The sequence below is a fragment of the Ornithorhynchus anatinus genome, chromosome X3 (assembly GCF_004115215.2).
Source record: "Ornithorhynchus anatinus isolate Pmale09 chromosome X3, mOrnAna1.pri.v4, whole genome shotgun sequence".
Classification (NCBI taxonomy): Eukaryota; Metazoa; Chordata; class Mammalia; order Monotremata; family Ornithorhynchidae; genus Ornithorhynchus; species Ornithorhynchus anatinus.
This window is the reverse complement of record NC_041751.1, coordinates 23,884,845-23,901,388: the sequence shown is the minus strand read 5'-3', so window position 1 is coordinate 23,901,388 and position 16,544 is coordinate 23,884,845. Positions and strand designations below refer to the sequence as shown.

The 16,544-nt window shown below is 42.5% G+C and overlaps 1 protein-coding gene across 2 annotated transcripts in view; it reads left to right on the top strand.

Annotated features, from left to right (window-relative positions):
* Nucleotides 1-16,281, top strand: part of SUSD1 (sushi domain containing 1) — a 145,863-nt gene extending 129,582 nt beyond the window's left edge. For both annotated transcript variants that reach the window (XM_039910667.1, XM_029053619.2), the window contains one exon: nucleotides 14,786-16,281. In XM_039910667.1, the coding sequence (XP_039766601.1) occupies nucleotide 14,786 (1 nt within the window). In that variant the 3' untranslated portion in view covers nucleotides 14,787-16,281. The remainder of the gene's footprint in view (nucleotides 1-14,785) is intronic.
* The last annotated feature ends 263 nt before the right edge of the window (nucleotides 16,282-16,544 follow it).

Below are 16,544 nucleotides of genomic sequence, written 5' to 3'. Positions count from 1 at the left end.
GCCTATATTGAACACTTACTGTGTAGTTAACACTGTACTAAGTGCTGAGGTAGATCCAAGATAATCAGATTAGACAGTCCCTGTCCCTGATGGGGTTTACAGTCTAAGAAGGAGGGAGAACGGGTATTGAGTCCCCATTTTGCAAATGAGAAAACTGAGGCACAGAGAAGTTAAGTGACTTGCCCAGAGTTACACAGGAGACAAGTGAGAGAGCTGAAATTAATAATAATAATAATCTTGGTATTTGTTAAGCGCTTACTATGTGCCAAGCACTGTTCTAAGCGCTGAGGTAGATACAGGGAAATCAGGTTGTCCCACATGGGGCTCACAGTTAATGCCCATTTTACAGATGAGGTAACTGAGGCACAGAGAAGTGAAGTGACTTGCCCACAGTCACACAGCTGACAAGTGGCAGAGCCGGGATTCGAACACATGACCTCTGATTCCCAAGCCCGGGCTCTTTCCACTGAGCCATTAGAATGTGTGTCACCTGACTCCCACTCCCAGGACCAAGAAGACTAGGCCATGCTACTTTTCTAAAACTCACTAATGACTGAAGTTCTGTTCTCCAGTACTTGGTGAGTGCTCAATAAATTCTGTTGACCCTCTTTCAACTTTGGAAGAGTGTGCAGGTTGTCTCTTTCTTTTAAGAAGCTAAAAATGCCAGACTTGAGTTTGAGTCTTCACCATGCCTCTGTGATGCCTAGAGGAGGAAAGCATTTTAGACATTAGACGATTGCTCGGTGTTGTTTAGTGAGTGGGTGGCGGAGGAGGGACTGGAGCCCAGGTTGCTTGGCTTTGATTCCAGTTCTTTAACCAAATTAGATTAATTGGTTGTTTCTCAACATATTGTTTTGCCACATATCTCAGGAGAGATAGCCCTGCTAACTGATTAATTATTCTCTTTTTAAATCAAAACAATGAAAAATTACACATTCGTTGTATACAGACACCCACTTAGACCTGAGTGATTTACTCTGACTCCCGCCTGTGCCTCTGTTCCTTTTCCCCCTTTCCGTACATGGATTCCATATGCCGGGCAGAAACAGGGATATGGGTAATGGCAGACAGTTGTTTGTGGCTTTGCCAGAGTCTGACTTATCCTAACTTAAATTTAAAGTAATACAAAGTTTTTCTTCTGCTTCCCACTAATCTAGGTGTTCACACAGCCTCTGGCCAGCCAGCAGCAGTTACAGCTATATGTTCCTAGCAGAAGCTAATTTATACTCCTTGCCCCTGACTCCCAAGGGGGGCATAGGGTGAACAAAATGGCTGTCTAGTCCTGTGATGGCCACAACTAAGTTATCAGATTCATTTGGAATCAGGATTTGATTTTGCTCTGTGTGCGTGTGAGTGTTTGTGTGTGCATTTGTATCACCAACCTTATTTTCCTTTTGCTGAAGGGCACATTACCTGTGTTTGATTTCATGGTGAGGGCTTATTTTCATAGCTGGGCTCTGTGACTGTAAAAACATATGACTCAACACTTCCCATTAATTTTTTTTTGCATAATTACTCATTTCTCAAGAGTTTTGAATGCTTCAGTTTCTAAGCCACAACTTTGGTCTTGTTTCCTTGAGAGATCTCAATAGAAGATCAAGATGTGGACCCAGATAGACTACGCACCCTCCTTCCTTCCTCTCTGGCTAGACGTTTTCCCCGGACTCCGGTGGGTAGAGAATAGCAGAGGGTGGGGAGGAGCCCTTGACTGATATTTCCGTCATAGAATATTTCCACATTATGTTTCAAATCGGGTGATACTGGATCGCAGGACACATCTTCTCAGTGACTTCTGGGAGTCCCAGTCTAAGATAGTGGTAGTATTTGAGCTTATTTGGCAGGAGGGCTAATGACTGAATGCATATGGAAGACTGGTCACTCCAGTAGACATGGAAAGCTATCATGTCTTGGAGACAATCCAGCAGGACAGATTTATATCGGAGTAGTGTCACTGAAATATAATGTCACACGATGCAGGAGATCGTATTCACAGTGGGAAGTCTCAAGATAATGCCGAAAGATTAACATCATTGGACACTGAAGCTATTGGCCAAACCTGACTTGGCCTTGGGGGCAGGTCAGATTTGGGGTGTGAGGAGAAGGGACTGCAGCGATTTTGTTAATAATTGTGGAGATGGATCTGTAACTGACTGTGAACAATATCAATCAATCAGTCAGTGATATTCATTGAGCCCTTAATGTGTGCAAAGCCAAGTGCTTGGAGCAGTACAATATAACAGAATTGGTAAGACAAAAATATAAACAATGTAACAGTGAACTGAGATAACTCACTGTCTTCAGTTTGTTAGAGAGGGGATAGTTCCTCTAGCCTGGGTTCCGAGAGGGAATCCCGGCAGAGTGTCTTTAAGATAACGATCGGGGGTTTCTGCTCAATGAGGAGAGGACTGGGCAACCATTAGAGGTTCTCGAGGTGTGGGATTACTAGCATTAGGTAGACCATCCAGGAATGCCCCAGGACTTGAAGCTGCATAAAAGGCAGGCGGGACCGCTCAATGCATTCAGCTGACTGACCGACAGGCGGGCTGACCTGGCCGCCAATTTCCTATTGGGGCTTCTACAAGCCTCTGCAGTTCTCCGTCTATAGACTGGGCAGAACAATACTCGTTTTGCTTCAGACTGTCATGAAAATGTATATTGGCCACAAGGTTTTGCAGTCGGCATCTCAAGGGATGTTCTTTTTGTCGTTTTGAATGTACCAACAACAGTTCTAATTTATGTTTTTAAAAGCTGTTTTCCCTTGTGTTGCATTTAAGTGTATGCAAAGCATAATGTATTATGTAATTCCTGTCAGTGTTAAAAGTTAAAAACATAAAAACAAACCTGAGTCTTAATTATCATTTAGATCTTGTTCAGGGGACAGAATACATTTACGAAATTCAGTACGATTTTTAATGTATCAGGATGCTTGCATTATGTAGAGTTATCAAATTAGGCAATTTGCTCCCATTTCCACAGGCAGAAAAATAGCAAGGCGCAGAATTACATTAGTGTTGCAAATTAAGTTTTCTGGATCATCTTCAGCAGCGTTTACTGAGCTCTCAGTCAATAAGTAGTAGTTATTGAGTGCTTTCTGTGTGCAGAGCACTGTACTAAGTGCTTGGGAGAGTATGATACAAGAGAGTTGGTAGACACGTTCCCTTCCTAAGCTGAGGTGGAGACAGACAATAATATAGATAAATTACATATATGTATATAAATGCTGTGGGACTGAGGGTGGGATGAATACCAAGTTCCCAAAGGGAACAGATCCAAGTACTGTGTGCAAAGCAGTGTACCAGGTGTTTGAGAATGTGCAGTAGAAGTTAGGGCCCTGCCCTCAAGAAACTTATATTTATAGTAATAACAATAATGAGGATTTTAAATATGGTATTTGTAAAAAGCTTACTATGTGCAAGTATTCATTCATTCATTCAATAGTATTTATTGAGCGCTTACTATGTGCAGAGCACTGTACTAAGCACTTGGAATGTTCAGTACTACAGTTTAATGGAGGAGGCAAGTAGGCAAAAATTGCAAATTTTATATAGGAAAATGAGTAAGAGGAGAGCTATAAATGAAAAAAAATGAAGAAAGGTAGGCAAATAAATAACAGCAACACACAAGTGCTCATGATGGCTGATGAGCTGACATCCCCGGGAAGGTGATGTGTAATCATCAAACACAACAACAGAGAAAAGTTTTGTCATGAAACGTCAAACAAAAAGGTGATTAGCCAATGGAGACACAAATAGGCGAAGACATCTGATGGGTGGTCATTTTGTTCGACTGATGATCTAAGCCCACCTGGTCTCAAAAATCTACCCCCTCTCACTGCGCTTCTGACCCCCACCCCTCTCACCTTCTAAAAACACTTGCTCCTGCCCTTTTCCCCTCCCAAACCATTTCCACCATCCAACGTGCTACCACTTTAATCCAATCACTTATCCTCTCCCACTTTGATTACTCTCTCAGCCTTCTCGCTGACCTCCCTGCCTCCTATGTCTCCTCACTCCAGTCCATACATCACTCTGATGCCCGGATCATTTTTCTACAAAAACATTCAGGCCGTGTTTCCCCACTCCTAAAGAAACTCCACTGGTTGTCCATCCACCTCAGCAGCAAACAGAAACTCCTCACCACTGGCTTAAAAGCACTCAATCACCTTGTCCCTTCCTACCTCACCTCACTACTCTCGTTCTAAAACCCAGGCTGCCCAGGGAATGTATCAGAACACATTAACACACGACACATCTTTTGTGGGGTTTAGTTTTCTAGTAAATTAAGCAAGTGCCTTGTCTGACTAGTTTTCTGACTTTGGATTTTCCTCTGGGAAGCAGCAGTATAATAAAGGATGAGGAATGCTTTCTTCCTAAGGCTGGTAGCTGAATTTAGTTTTTTTTTTCATCTGCTTCTCATTGCTCTAAATTGCTTTAGAAGGTGCACATTTGATGCCTTGAATCCATGCTTCAGATTCACCTTGAAGTTTAAAGACCTGCACTATAAAAGTGGTAAATTCCTCAGAGCAGGACCCATGTCTCATTCTTCTAATGTGTATTCTCAAGTGCCTAGTGCGGCACTCAATAAATACTTGTTATTGATGGTGATGACGATGAGGCTGAAATCTCTGAAATTTCCATTATACAGGAAAGTAGATTTTTTTCTTTTTACCTTATTAGAAGTTTTGTTCTTTGTCTTGAAGAAATCATTTTGCCTTTGCCTTTCTTAGACTAGGCTAAGATTTTCTGAGCAAGGGTCTTAGACTACGGTTTCTTAGACAAAAGCGGGGCTGTACGGAATAGTTGAAGGAGCACGGGCCTGGGACTCAGAGGACTGGGGTTTTAATCCCAGCTCTGCCATTTGTCTGCTGTTTGACCTTGAGCAAGTTACTTAGCTTTTCTGTTCCTCAGTTTCTTCATCTGTAAAATGGAGGTTAAATACCTGATTTACTACTTACAGTGTGAGTCCCATGTGGGACAAGTAGAGTGTCTGACTTTATTTTGTCTCTACACCAGCATTAGTACAGTGTTTGGCACATAGTAGGCACATAACAAATAGCATTATTATTAATAATAATAATCAATCATATTTATTGAGCACTTACTGTGTGCAGAGCACTGTACTGAGTGCTGGGGAGAGTGCAATACAATAGAGTTGGTAGATATGTCCCCTGCCCGCAACGAGCTTACAGTCTAGAGGGGGAGAACTCTAGGGAAGTTTTTTATATAAGCTAAAAACATAGGTTACACGAGGACTTTATCCATCCTGTCCTTTCCCCTTCCCCACACCTCATATCTTACTTTGGAAATTGGAAATAGCAGTAATAATACTAATAATTATGGCATTTGTTAAGCATTTACTGTGTGTCAAGCACTCAAGCACTGTACTAAATACTGGAGTAGATACAAGTTCATCAAGTTGGACACAGTCCCTGTCCCACAGGGGGCTCACGGTCTAAGTAGGAGGAAAGGGTTTGCAATACACAACTTTGAAAACTTCTTGATTAAAAAGATAATCTAAAGTGTGCATTAGGAAGGAGGTGACTTTGGATTTCCCTCTAGGAAACCATGAGATAAATCAATCCATAGTACAATATAACAGAATTGGTAGGACAAAAATATAAACAGTGTAACAATGAACTGAGATAACTCACTGTCTTCAATTTGTTAGAGAGAGGATAGTTCCTCTAGCCTGGGTTCCGAGAGGGAATCCCGGCAGAGTGTCTTCACTGTGCCGTCTGCCACACAGCAGACAAGTGCTAGGATTAGAACCCATGACCTTCTGACTCCCAATCATGCCCCAAGCAGTAGGCCAATTCCCAAAATAGTGCCAGACGTACTATTAAGAGTTTGAGGATGATGACAACGGTGAGAAATCTGGACCTCAAAGTGATCTGACTTACTCTTTTCTGAGTAAGGAGACGTGCCTTTTTTCCAAAGTATTCCACCTCCAAGGTTAATCGCAGGTTCTCTGTAAAGATATTATACCTAGGCAAGGCACCAGGAGTCTTTAAGTCTTGGATTTTTATCCTCTGGAGCAGAGAGCCTTTTCAACTGAGCCCTAGAGAAATAGACTTTCCTGGTGTGTGGGTTGGTAACGCAAGTAATCTGTCCTTTAGTAGCCTATGCCAAATCTTGGGACCAATAATTTATTTTGTGAGGTATAGAGTTAAATGAATTATTCTTAGAGTTCAAATAGAAAGGGTCAGGTCCTGGACAATACCCTTATTATGCTGTCCATATATCTGGACTAAATGTAGCAGGACTGCATTAATTCATTCAGTTGAATTGGCCGTCATCCTTTATCAGACTCTAAACTCCTTGAGGGAAGGAATCACATCTACCAACTCTATTGTATTCTCCTAACGACTAGGTGTAGTGCTCTGCACACAGTAAGTGCTCAATAAATATAATGGATTGATTGATTAAACCAACCCAGCCCTTGGTTTGTTTCTTGCTTGCCAAAGTCCTGGGTCCGACATATGAAGTAGCCAAAGAGTTTACCATTCCACAGATACCCATAGAAGATTTTTCTGCTTGAGTTATCTCCAAGCACTTTGCGTGCACTTTCACTTATACTGTATTTGACAAATACCACAACTATTATTATTATTATTATGGCACAGTCAGTTCTACCAGAACATATGATTTCCCTGCTGATGGATAGAATGTGCTGGGAGAATTAGAGGACATCGTTCTGACAATACACGATTGTCCGAATAGAGAGCAACGTGGTGTCAGAAGAAATGGTTCTTCTTAACTGCCCAGAGTTGGTCATGGGGTACATTTTCCTTGATTCAGGGTGCTGCAAGGGTGAACTGATTGTACCTTTTTCTTCTTCTTTTAAACCCAGAAGTGACGTCTACACATTGCATTCTCTCTTCCTCTTTGACTTGTACTCAGAGACCGTGCCTATAGAGGAACTTCTGCCTTTCAAACCAGCTCCCTCCCCCTGCACTTTTACATGTCTGTATTGGAATTTCCCCGTAATTATTTCTCAACTCCCTCTAGTCTCCCGCTATATTTACTTTTCAGAAGTAAGATAGTGAACAATCAAAGTTATGCTTTACCTTCTACCGGCATTTCTGTAAGTTGTTGCCTAATTACTTCCCTTTAGGTTGTTGATCCTCACAGTCCTTTACCCAGTTTGCAGTTTCCTTCTGCGTGTTTTTGGATTTCGAGATAAGCTCTCTGTTAAATCCTCAATCAACAAGTCAGATGCCCTGAGATGAGAACCAGTTCTTCTTCCAGAGCTTCTACAGTAGACCTTTCCAGTCCCTTCGATGGTGGCTAAAACGTTAGATGTTGACAATTTGGATTTCTACAAACTTCCATATAATTTGAGAATTTTTTAGGTCATTTAGAATCTTCAGAAGCTTAGGAGAAAACTTAAGATTTCTGACTTCTGCAATGAGTTTGTAAAATTGAGGGATGGAAGCAGATCTGATTCTTAGATTGTACTCTGTGTAGTAATAAGATATATGGAAGGTTAGGGGAAGCTGTGGGTTAGGATGGGATTTACCAGGAACTCTGGATTGGAGAGCCCCTCATTTTCATTTCAGAGAGAATTTAAAAAGCCTGCCTAAACTTTTAACTTGCTGCTTCCCTAGGCATGAGGGTCATCATTTACGGTCTGGTAAAAGGGGGTAAACGTAAAGGGAACAGAAAAAATCTTCCCCTTCCCAAATTCTTCTCCCATCAATCAATCAATCGTATTGAGAAGCGGCCTAGCTCAGTGGAAAGAACACGGGCTTGGGAGTTAGAGGTCATGGATTCTAATTCTGGCTCCGCCGCTTGTCAGCTGTATGACTTTGGGCAAGTCACTTAACTTCCCTGTGCCTCAGTTACCTCATCTGTAAAATGGGGATTAAGACTATGATCCCCACGTGGGACAACCTGATCACCTTGTATGCCCCCCAGCGCTTAGAACAGTGCCTTGCACATAGTAAGCGCTTAACAAATTCCATCATTATTATTATTTATTGAGTGCTTACTGTGCGAGGAATACTGTAATGGACAAACTTTCTGGCAACCCTCCAAAAATGATCATTCGTGTTGTTTGGCAATGCCCAAGCACTTAGTACAGTGCTCTGCACACAGTATGCACTCCGTAAATGCCACTGATTGATGGATTGATTGGGCTCCAATAGGCTACATCCCTAAAATCCGCTCCTTTCAAAAGGGTTGTCTTAAGCCAAGCGACAAAAAAGTGTTATCCATCAACTTTCTGGCCAACTATGCCTATAGATTTATGTCACCTCAGAATCTGGGGATGCTCAAAATGTGCCCGGTTCCAGAGAAATGGTTGAAATACCAGGGTGAGATTACATTCGAATTGGAAAGTCAAGTGAACAGCAAGCAGCAATGAATGTTGTGAAAAAGGGTGAATCAGCAGGAAAACTTCACAATATCTCATCCATGGGCCTTTTTTGACCACTTCTCTAGCCTCCCCCTGAAAAAACATGTCCCGAGCCTCCTTGGCATCTGGACTCCCAGAAGATGTTACTTGAGGGACACCATTTGGTGGTTTTAAATGAATTGATATCTGATGCCAAAGGGCTCTAGGCAGAGATTGCATGGGTTTAATGTGAATGACGATGAAGATGTCGATGATGACGAGAAATAGCAAGGTGCGAGCCGGAGGATTTGGCATTAAGATATTTGTCTCCATCTCTGTGTGACTTTCCATAGGCGAATCTAGCCTTCTTGGTCACCCTGCTTCCAGGCTTTGCCAAGACGAATATGCTATGTCTTTGGAGGATGCTGTCCAAGATGCCTCATTTATTGGTTTTTTCTCAGCCTTCTCCTGTTTCTCCAGACCTTTCATAATATGTGGAGACACAAACTGGACACATCAGCTAATGGGGGCCTGTTGCAGGACAGGATTTTTTTTCCCTATGCCCTCAGTTGTATGTCCTACTCTTTTTATTATGTACCCGCTGGTTCTTTGTTTTGGAAGATGCTGCTGCTGCTGACAGTAAGAGGCTATCCAGGGGTGTGAGTGTGACTCTTATAATATTCCCTAGTACCGTGTGGGAGCAGAAGTTCATTGCCAACTCCTCCAATGGGTTATTTATGTTGGATTTGTGCCAAGCCAATCATTTCCAGTATTCTATCTGAGCCTTCATCCTGAGTGTATTCCTTTTCATTTGTCCCTATTGTCATCTTATTTTTGAGGAACCATTCATCTTTATGGCTATTTTCTATGGTAACGATCCAGACAAATACTTGATGAGCATACTTTCCATGGCTGCATCCAAGCCGTGGAAGAAGACATTAAATAATTGAATAATTTTAAGTATTACATATTAAACTATATTTTCTTGTCCTTACAAATTGGAGTAGTGGGGGCTTGCACAGGTGGGGAGGAAAGCCGAAATGTAAAGAGGGGCTGTCTGAAGATTGGAAGGCCTCACTCCCACCGTCATGAGAGGAATTTTTGGAATGTGGAAAAAGAACTGATAATCAAGAGTATTGAGTTTTTACTGTGGGCAGAGCACCAAAATGACCACTTGGGAAAGTCCTTTGATCAGGGATGGTTCTCCTTGGAGTAGCTGGAAGGCCAAAAACTGGGATTCCCACTCCCACTTGGCAGCAGTGAACCATCCAGTTCCTACTGTTAAGCCTTTCAATTGTTGAATTATGGAGGATTGGATTTTGAATTATGTTTTATCATGTTTTATCTGTCTTCTCCTATTGTGAGGAGTTTCTTGTGGGCCTGGGATGGAGTTTTAATCACCTGTCATGTATCACATGTAATCACATGTATCATATGTCATGTAATCACACTTGGTCCAGGGTGAGCACTTAGTCCCTGCCCTTACTGAAGGCACATCTCCTCCGAGAGGCCTTCCCTGACTAAACCTTCATTTCCCCTTCTTCCACTCCCCTCCATGCCATCCTTGCACTTAGATTTGCACCCATTATTCACCCCTCCCTCAGCCCCACGGCACCTATAATCCATATCCATAATTTATTTATTTGTATTAATGTCTGTCTCACCCTCTTGACTGTAGGCTTATCGTGGGCAGGGAATGTGTCTACCAACTCTGTTGTATTGTACTCTCCTAAGTGCTTAGCACAGTGCTCTGCACACAGTGAGCGCTCGGTAAATTTAATGGATTGATGAAATATCATTGATTGATTCATCATTGATGCTGATATTGAGATCATCCTCAGGCAATCTCCTGGGGGCTACCCCAGCTTGACAACAAGCCTCCCTTAGAGAGTTGGTTTCAACCAGCCCTGATGGTCTTAGAAGCAGCGTGGCTCAGTGGAAAGAGCCCGGGCTTGGGAGTCAGAGGTCACGGGTTCTAATCCCGGCTCCGCCACTTGCCAGCTGTGTGACTTTGGGCAAATCACTTAACTTCTCTGTGCCTCAGTTACCTCATCTGTAAAATGGGGATTAAAACTGTGAGCCCCACGTGGGACAACCGGATCACCTTGTATCCCCCAGCGCTTAGAACAGTGCTTTGCACATAGTAAGTGCTTAACAAATACCACAATTTATTTATTTTATTTTTAGCATCTGTGACTCCAGTTTTACAAGCAGATCTCGGGTGTCACTACCACCTCTGTGCCGCTTTTTCAAAATATTTTAAAATATTTTCATGGGATTTTTGCCACTCTTCATCAGAACTTTCTAGTCTATTTCTTGAAGCAGCATGGCCTAGTGACACGAAGCAGCACGGCGCAGTGGATAGAGCATGGGCCTGGGAGTTGGAAGGTCACGGGTTCCAATCCCGGCTCCGCCATTTGCCTGCTGTGTGACCTTGGGCAAGTCATTTCACTTCTCTGGGCCTCAGTTACCTCATCCGTAAAATGAGGATTAAGACTGTGAGCCCCGTGTGGGACAGGAACAGTGTCCAACCTAATTACCTTGTATGCACCCCACCTCCTAGTAAGCGCTTAGCAAATAACGTAATTATTGTTATTATTGAAATCTCCTTGAGGGCAGGGACGGTGTCCTTTTCTTCTAGTGCTGTTCCCAGTGTCCTAGTACAGGCTCTGCATACGATAGATGCTCAATTAATGCTGTTGCTGCAGTGATGCTGCTGCTGCTGCTGCTGCTGCTACTAACCGGTTGGACCTTAACAACCTGAGCATCAGACATGGAGTCGGGATAACTAAATGCCAATTCTGGGTCTGATCTTGACATTTTGGCTATAAGCATTCATGGGGAGGGTCCAGCCTCTTTTTCTGCCTCAGTTGCCTCAACAATAAAGCAGGGATATTAATAGTACATATTCACTACTTTTAGATGTTATAAAGAAGATTAGTGAAAAGACAGACATGTTGACTCTTTTTAGATATTGTGATGAAAAGACATGTTTATTAACTGCCGGGATGATGAATGGATTCTGCCAAACCAGGCTTTAGTTATCTTCAAAATAACGTCATTAGACCTTGGACTGGGAATGATTCCCTTGGCCATTAGGTCCCTCCCTGACCCCCGGAGCAGCAGAGATTCTCCAGTTTGGGCACACTTCCAGCCATTAAACATTTTCAGCTATCTTGAAGGAAAACTGTGACTCGGGAAAAGAAAGAAAAAGAGAACATAGGGAGAACAATTCTGAGAAAGAGTATTTCTGGGAAAATAACCATCTCACGCAGATCTGTGAACCTGAGCCCTTTAGAACCCTGGATACACACTCTAAAGTCATACTGCTTGCTTTAGCCGAATTCTAGTGGTTTTCTGGAAATAAGTAATGAAGAAGTTTCCCAATTGTAAGACGTCCTTGTGAATTGGTGCTTTCCATTTTCTTCTCTTTGTTTTCTGATGCATAATGTTATCTATAGTAGCTCTCCCTCTTGCTTTCTGCAGCTACACTTTCAATCTTTCACCATTTCTGGTTCTTACCCAAGGCATATAACATTTGGCTTATAGAAAAGAGTAAAGGGTTTGAAGCTACAATGACTTTTTTATAGGACTTTTCCCAATGTCATTTTGGATCAGCCATTCCTGTCATGATTTTGGGAGTGCCGGAGGATACCGTTGGCTTTGATTCATTTGTAAAAGGGCCATTTATCAGGAAAGATTTAGAAAATGCTTCGGCATACAATTAATTCATAAAATGTTTAAACAGCTGCACTAAAGCCAGAGCATTTTACATGTGCCAGTCTGAAAATCTAGATTTTGCATTAGCCCTCGGAAAAAATCAATAAACCGGGTCTCCATCAGCCTAGGTTGCTGGGAAACCCTCCATGGAAATTAAAAGAAATTCAAAGCAAACTAAACAAATGGGACAAAGGGCCCTTCAAAGCAGGATGGAATTCAATAAGACAAATGCAAGGTATTAGGTAAACACAGAAAAAATGAGAAAAACAAAAACAGAAAGGCTGTTAGAAAAGCAGAGTGAGAAATCTCACGTTATTATTGAAAAAGGCAATTTGGCACTAGAACCTAGTAACAGGAGTATGACCTAGAAATGTTGGGAACTAATCATACCACTATACCCCACATTGGTCAGTATAGATCAATCAGTCCTGATTAATCAATGGAGTTTATTGAACACCTACTGTGTGCAGAGCACTTTACTAAATTCTTGGGGGGAAGCAATAAAGTAAGTAGACATGGTCCTACAATTTAGCAGATATTGCAAAAGTAGTTTTGGATGTGTATAGTAATAGTAAGAAGAAAATAACATGAGCATGCGACAGACAGGACTTGATTTACCTAATGTTTTTCATTAGCATCTATATTTGCAGACATTAGCAAAATATTTGTTATTATGATCTCATTAATATTTATTAAGTGCTTACAATACACAAGGCACTAGATTAAGCACACAGGTGACTATGTTACACAGGGGGCCCACAATTTAAGGGGAGAAGGACAGACACTTTGACCAATCAGAATAGAATCCAATCAGCAGTGCCATTTGAAATTCAATAGTTTACAAATAACCACGGTAGAGTAGGTAAATTACACAGCGCTTGGCGTGGGCAATCTTTGGGTACTTCACTGATCCAGGCAAGCAGTTCTAGATGAGAAAGAGTTACAACCTTCCCAATATACTATTCTTTGTTGGGACTTCTGCTTGCTCTATGGTCCTGGAAGGAAGGGGCTCATTTTTCACAGTGTTGGGTGGGAGGATGGGAATGGCCCTGGTCTTCATTGATACCATGCATTCTTACAGCGTAGCAGCAACAATACTGATAATTGTGGTATTTATTAAGCACTTACAGTGTGCCAAGCACTGTACTACATGCTAGGGTAGGGACAAGATAATCAGCATGGACACAGTCGCCTTCCTACAGGGAAGAGAGAAGAAGTATTAAACCCCATTTTACATATTTTTTTGGTTTGTTTTTTATAGTATTTGTTAAGTACTTACTGTGTACCAAGCACTGTCCTAAGAGCTGGAGTAGATACAAGTTAACCAAGTTGGACACGGTCCCTGTCCCACGTAGGGAACTAAGGCACAGAGAAGTCAAGTGGCTTGCCCAAAGTCACACAGCAGAGAGGGGCAGAGCCGGGATTAGAATGCAAGTCTTTCTGACTTTCTGACTTTCCCAGGCCCGTACTTTATCCACTAGGCCGTTCCTGCTTCTCAGTTGAGGAAACTGAGGCACAGAGAAGTTAAGTGATTTACCCAGGGCCATGCAGCAGGCAAATGGCCGAGCTGGGATTCAAACGGTCCTAGTCCCATGCCTTTCCCGCTAGGCAATGCTGTTTGTAAAGTATTTTGATATATGTGTAGAAATAGATTACTGGGTTAGTTTGAGCATATCTCAAACTTAGTTGGAAGCAGAGTGGCTTGGCGGAAAGAGCATGGGCTTGGGAGTCAGAGGACGTGGGTTCTAATCCCGGCTCTGCCACTTGTCTGCTTTGTGACCTTGGACAAGTCACTTAACTTCTCTGTGCCTCAGTTACCTCATCTGTAAAATGGGGATTAAAAGTGTAAACCCCATGTGGGACAACCTGATTACCCTGCATCCACCCCAGCACTTAGAACAGTGCTCGGCCCGTAGTAAGCGTTTAACACGTACCATCGTTATTATTATTATTATCTCAGACTAAAATGACTTACTGTAATAGTTAATCTACGGTTAGAGTGAGGACACATGCAGAGTTAAAGGATCCAGTTTAAAGATTTTATTAGTGTTTGGGTACCTCGATAAATATGTGACTAAGACCCAATATATTGCGATACCATTCTGCCATTTCTGTATTCGCTACACATTTCATATAGAACAGAGAATGTTCTTCTGACAACACACATCTGTCTGGATGCAGCAGACCGTGGCGCAGAAAGCACAATTTTGGGGCATTGTGTATGCAGCGACAGAGATGGGCTGAAAATCCAGAGTTCCTCAAGACTGCAACCTCGGGTTCTTGGGAGGAAAACTGACTACTAAAAACTGAGTTGTTCCTACAAGACATTTTGAAACTGGGGAATATGCTCTAAACAGAATAAAAGCCACAAACACCATTGAATTTGTGTATGACGTATTTCTTAAGGGGCAGTCTGTAGGCAAAATGAAAATAGTGACTTGTTTTCATAGAAACTCCTTCATGAAATGAGAATGAAATAGCCCTGGGCCTAGTTTGATCTGTAAATGATATAAAAAAGCCTTTAGCTTGTTTGCTTAAGGTAGAGGTCACTTTTACCACAATTGGCAGTGTTTAGGAGTCTCTGAATCCCCAGGCACTCCTTTGCTTAGCTTGGAAAGTCAAAAGGATTTTTAAACAGAATGATTTCTGTGAGGTCTAAAAACAGCAGTGAACATTGTGAACGCAAGCCAGCCGGATTAATAGACTTTCTTCTTTTTTTTCCCCCTCTCAGAAGGTTCCTGGCCATGAAATCACTTTTTGAGAACCACCTGGGAGCTGTCTTGATCATATCCCCAAAGCGGAACCAGAGGAATAATGCAAGAACGTGGCTGAAGAGAGCAAGCATTTAGCATTGCAAGCATCAAAAAATAAAATCCTACAATGTGATTCTACCTGAAATGAAACCTTTCTACAGCAGCTTCAGAGATAGCCACTCACCCAAGGAGGGCGAGTAGGGAAATAAAAGATGTATTTCCATTAATTTCACTACTATTGATCCATAGGCAGGGGCAGACTGCTAACATAGATGTATGGATGTTGAGGGAAGTCAGGCTTTTGGTATTGATTTAGGTTAAGGGAATATTAGAAAATACATGTGACCAAGCAATCACTTTAGGAAACAGGTTAGCTCGGCTGAAGGAGCGATCCATATGCTCATTCTAAAGTCTACTGTGCAGTACGAAGGGCTTTCTGGATACCTAGGACCATGACGATGGCTCCAAGACATGCCCACCAAGGATGTCTCTGGAGACTATTACCCCAGATGAAGCTAGCCACTGTTTGAGAGCTCAAATGGTGAACACTGTTGACAATGAGAGTGGTGAAGATTGCATTATTCGCTGAGGAAATTTTGACCAATGGTGAGCACAAATCAGACCTCCCCGGAAGAAACTAGGTGAAAATGCCGGGCCCACAGAAATATCGGTGAGGCGGAAGTGGGTGTATTTACCGTAATCAAATCCCTTCCACACTGCATGGTATTCCCATCTGTCATGAACCCTCTCAATTTGGGTCCCTCCAAAAAACTCTCAGACTCTCACACATTGCTTCTGTCTTTTCCCGGTCCTCAGACTGGCTTGTTAGGTGCTCACAACACAGATAAGAAAATCCCTTAGAAACTTTAGCCTCACCTGCGGCTTCTAAGAGAGCTGACCTGTGGATGCTGCAGCTATGCCGGTCTACTTTCACTATACTTTTAGAGGCTTCGGGGAGGCTGGAACGACTCAGGAACCCCAAAACGATCCTCTGGGTTCTCACCCCCACCTTGGGTGTTGAAAGCCGTGGAGAGTATATTCCTGGATGCCTGAAGCACTGACAGGAGAGGTTGGGATGGTTGAGTTGGTAAAAAGACGGTGGGTGGCAGGAAGGGTATGAACACTGAGATTTTAAGGCAGACAATCTGGGGTTGGCAGTAGGTCCAGTTTTACTTCTTGGATTTTGGCAGAGTGCTGACTGAGCCATGTTCTCTTGTTTGATAATGATGGAATTTGTTAAGCACTTATTATGTTTGTTCATGTCTCTTTGAGTTCAGTTTATCATTTAGCTGCAGTTCACCAGCAGTCCTACTTTGCTTTGCTTTGCACTAATCACAGAGGTCCTCCCTGTCAGCACCATCGAGCAGCCCTGATGAAACAGGTGTTTATGTTTCTCAAACACCACAAGCCTCTTTGGGAATTTTTTTAATGGTATTTGTAAAGTGCTTACTATGTGTCAAACACTGTTTTATGCCCTGGGGTAGATACAAGTCAATTAGGTTGGACAGAGTCCCTGTCCTGCATGGGGCTCACAGTCTGAATGAAACAGTGATGCCCATCCTTCCCTTCTTCACCTTCCCTAAATTTTGAGTTTTCCAATGGAAATAAGACTCTTGTGCAAATCAGGAACCATTTCCTTCTGCTTAAATAAGGGTCTGGGTTGCTATTCTGCGTGTGGAGAGCTGAGACTTACTATTCTGATCATGCCACCAAACTGAATGAGGGCAGTTTATTAGG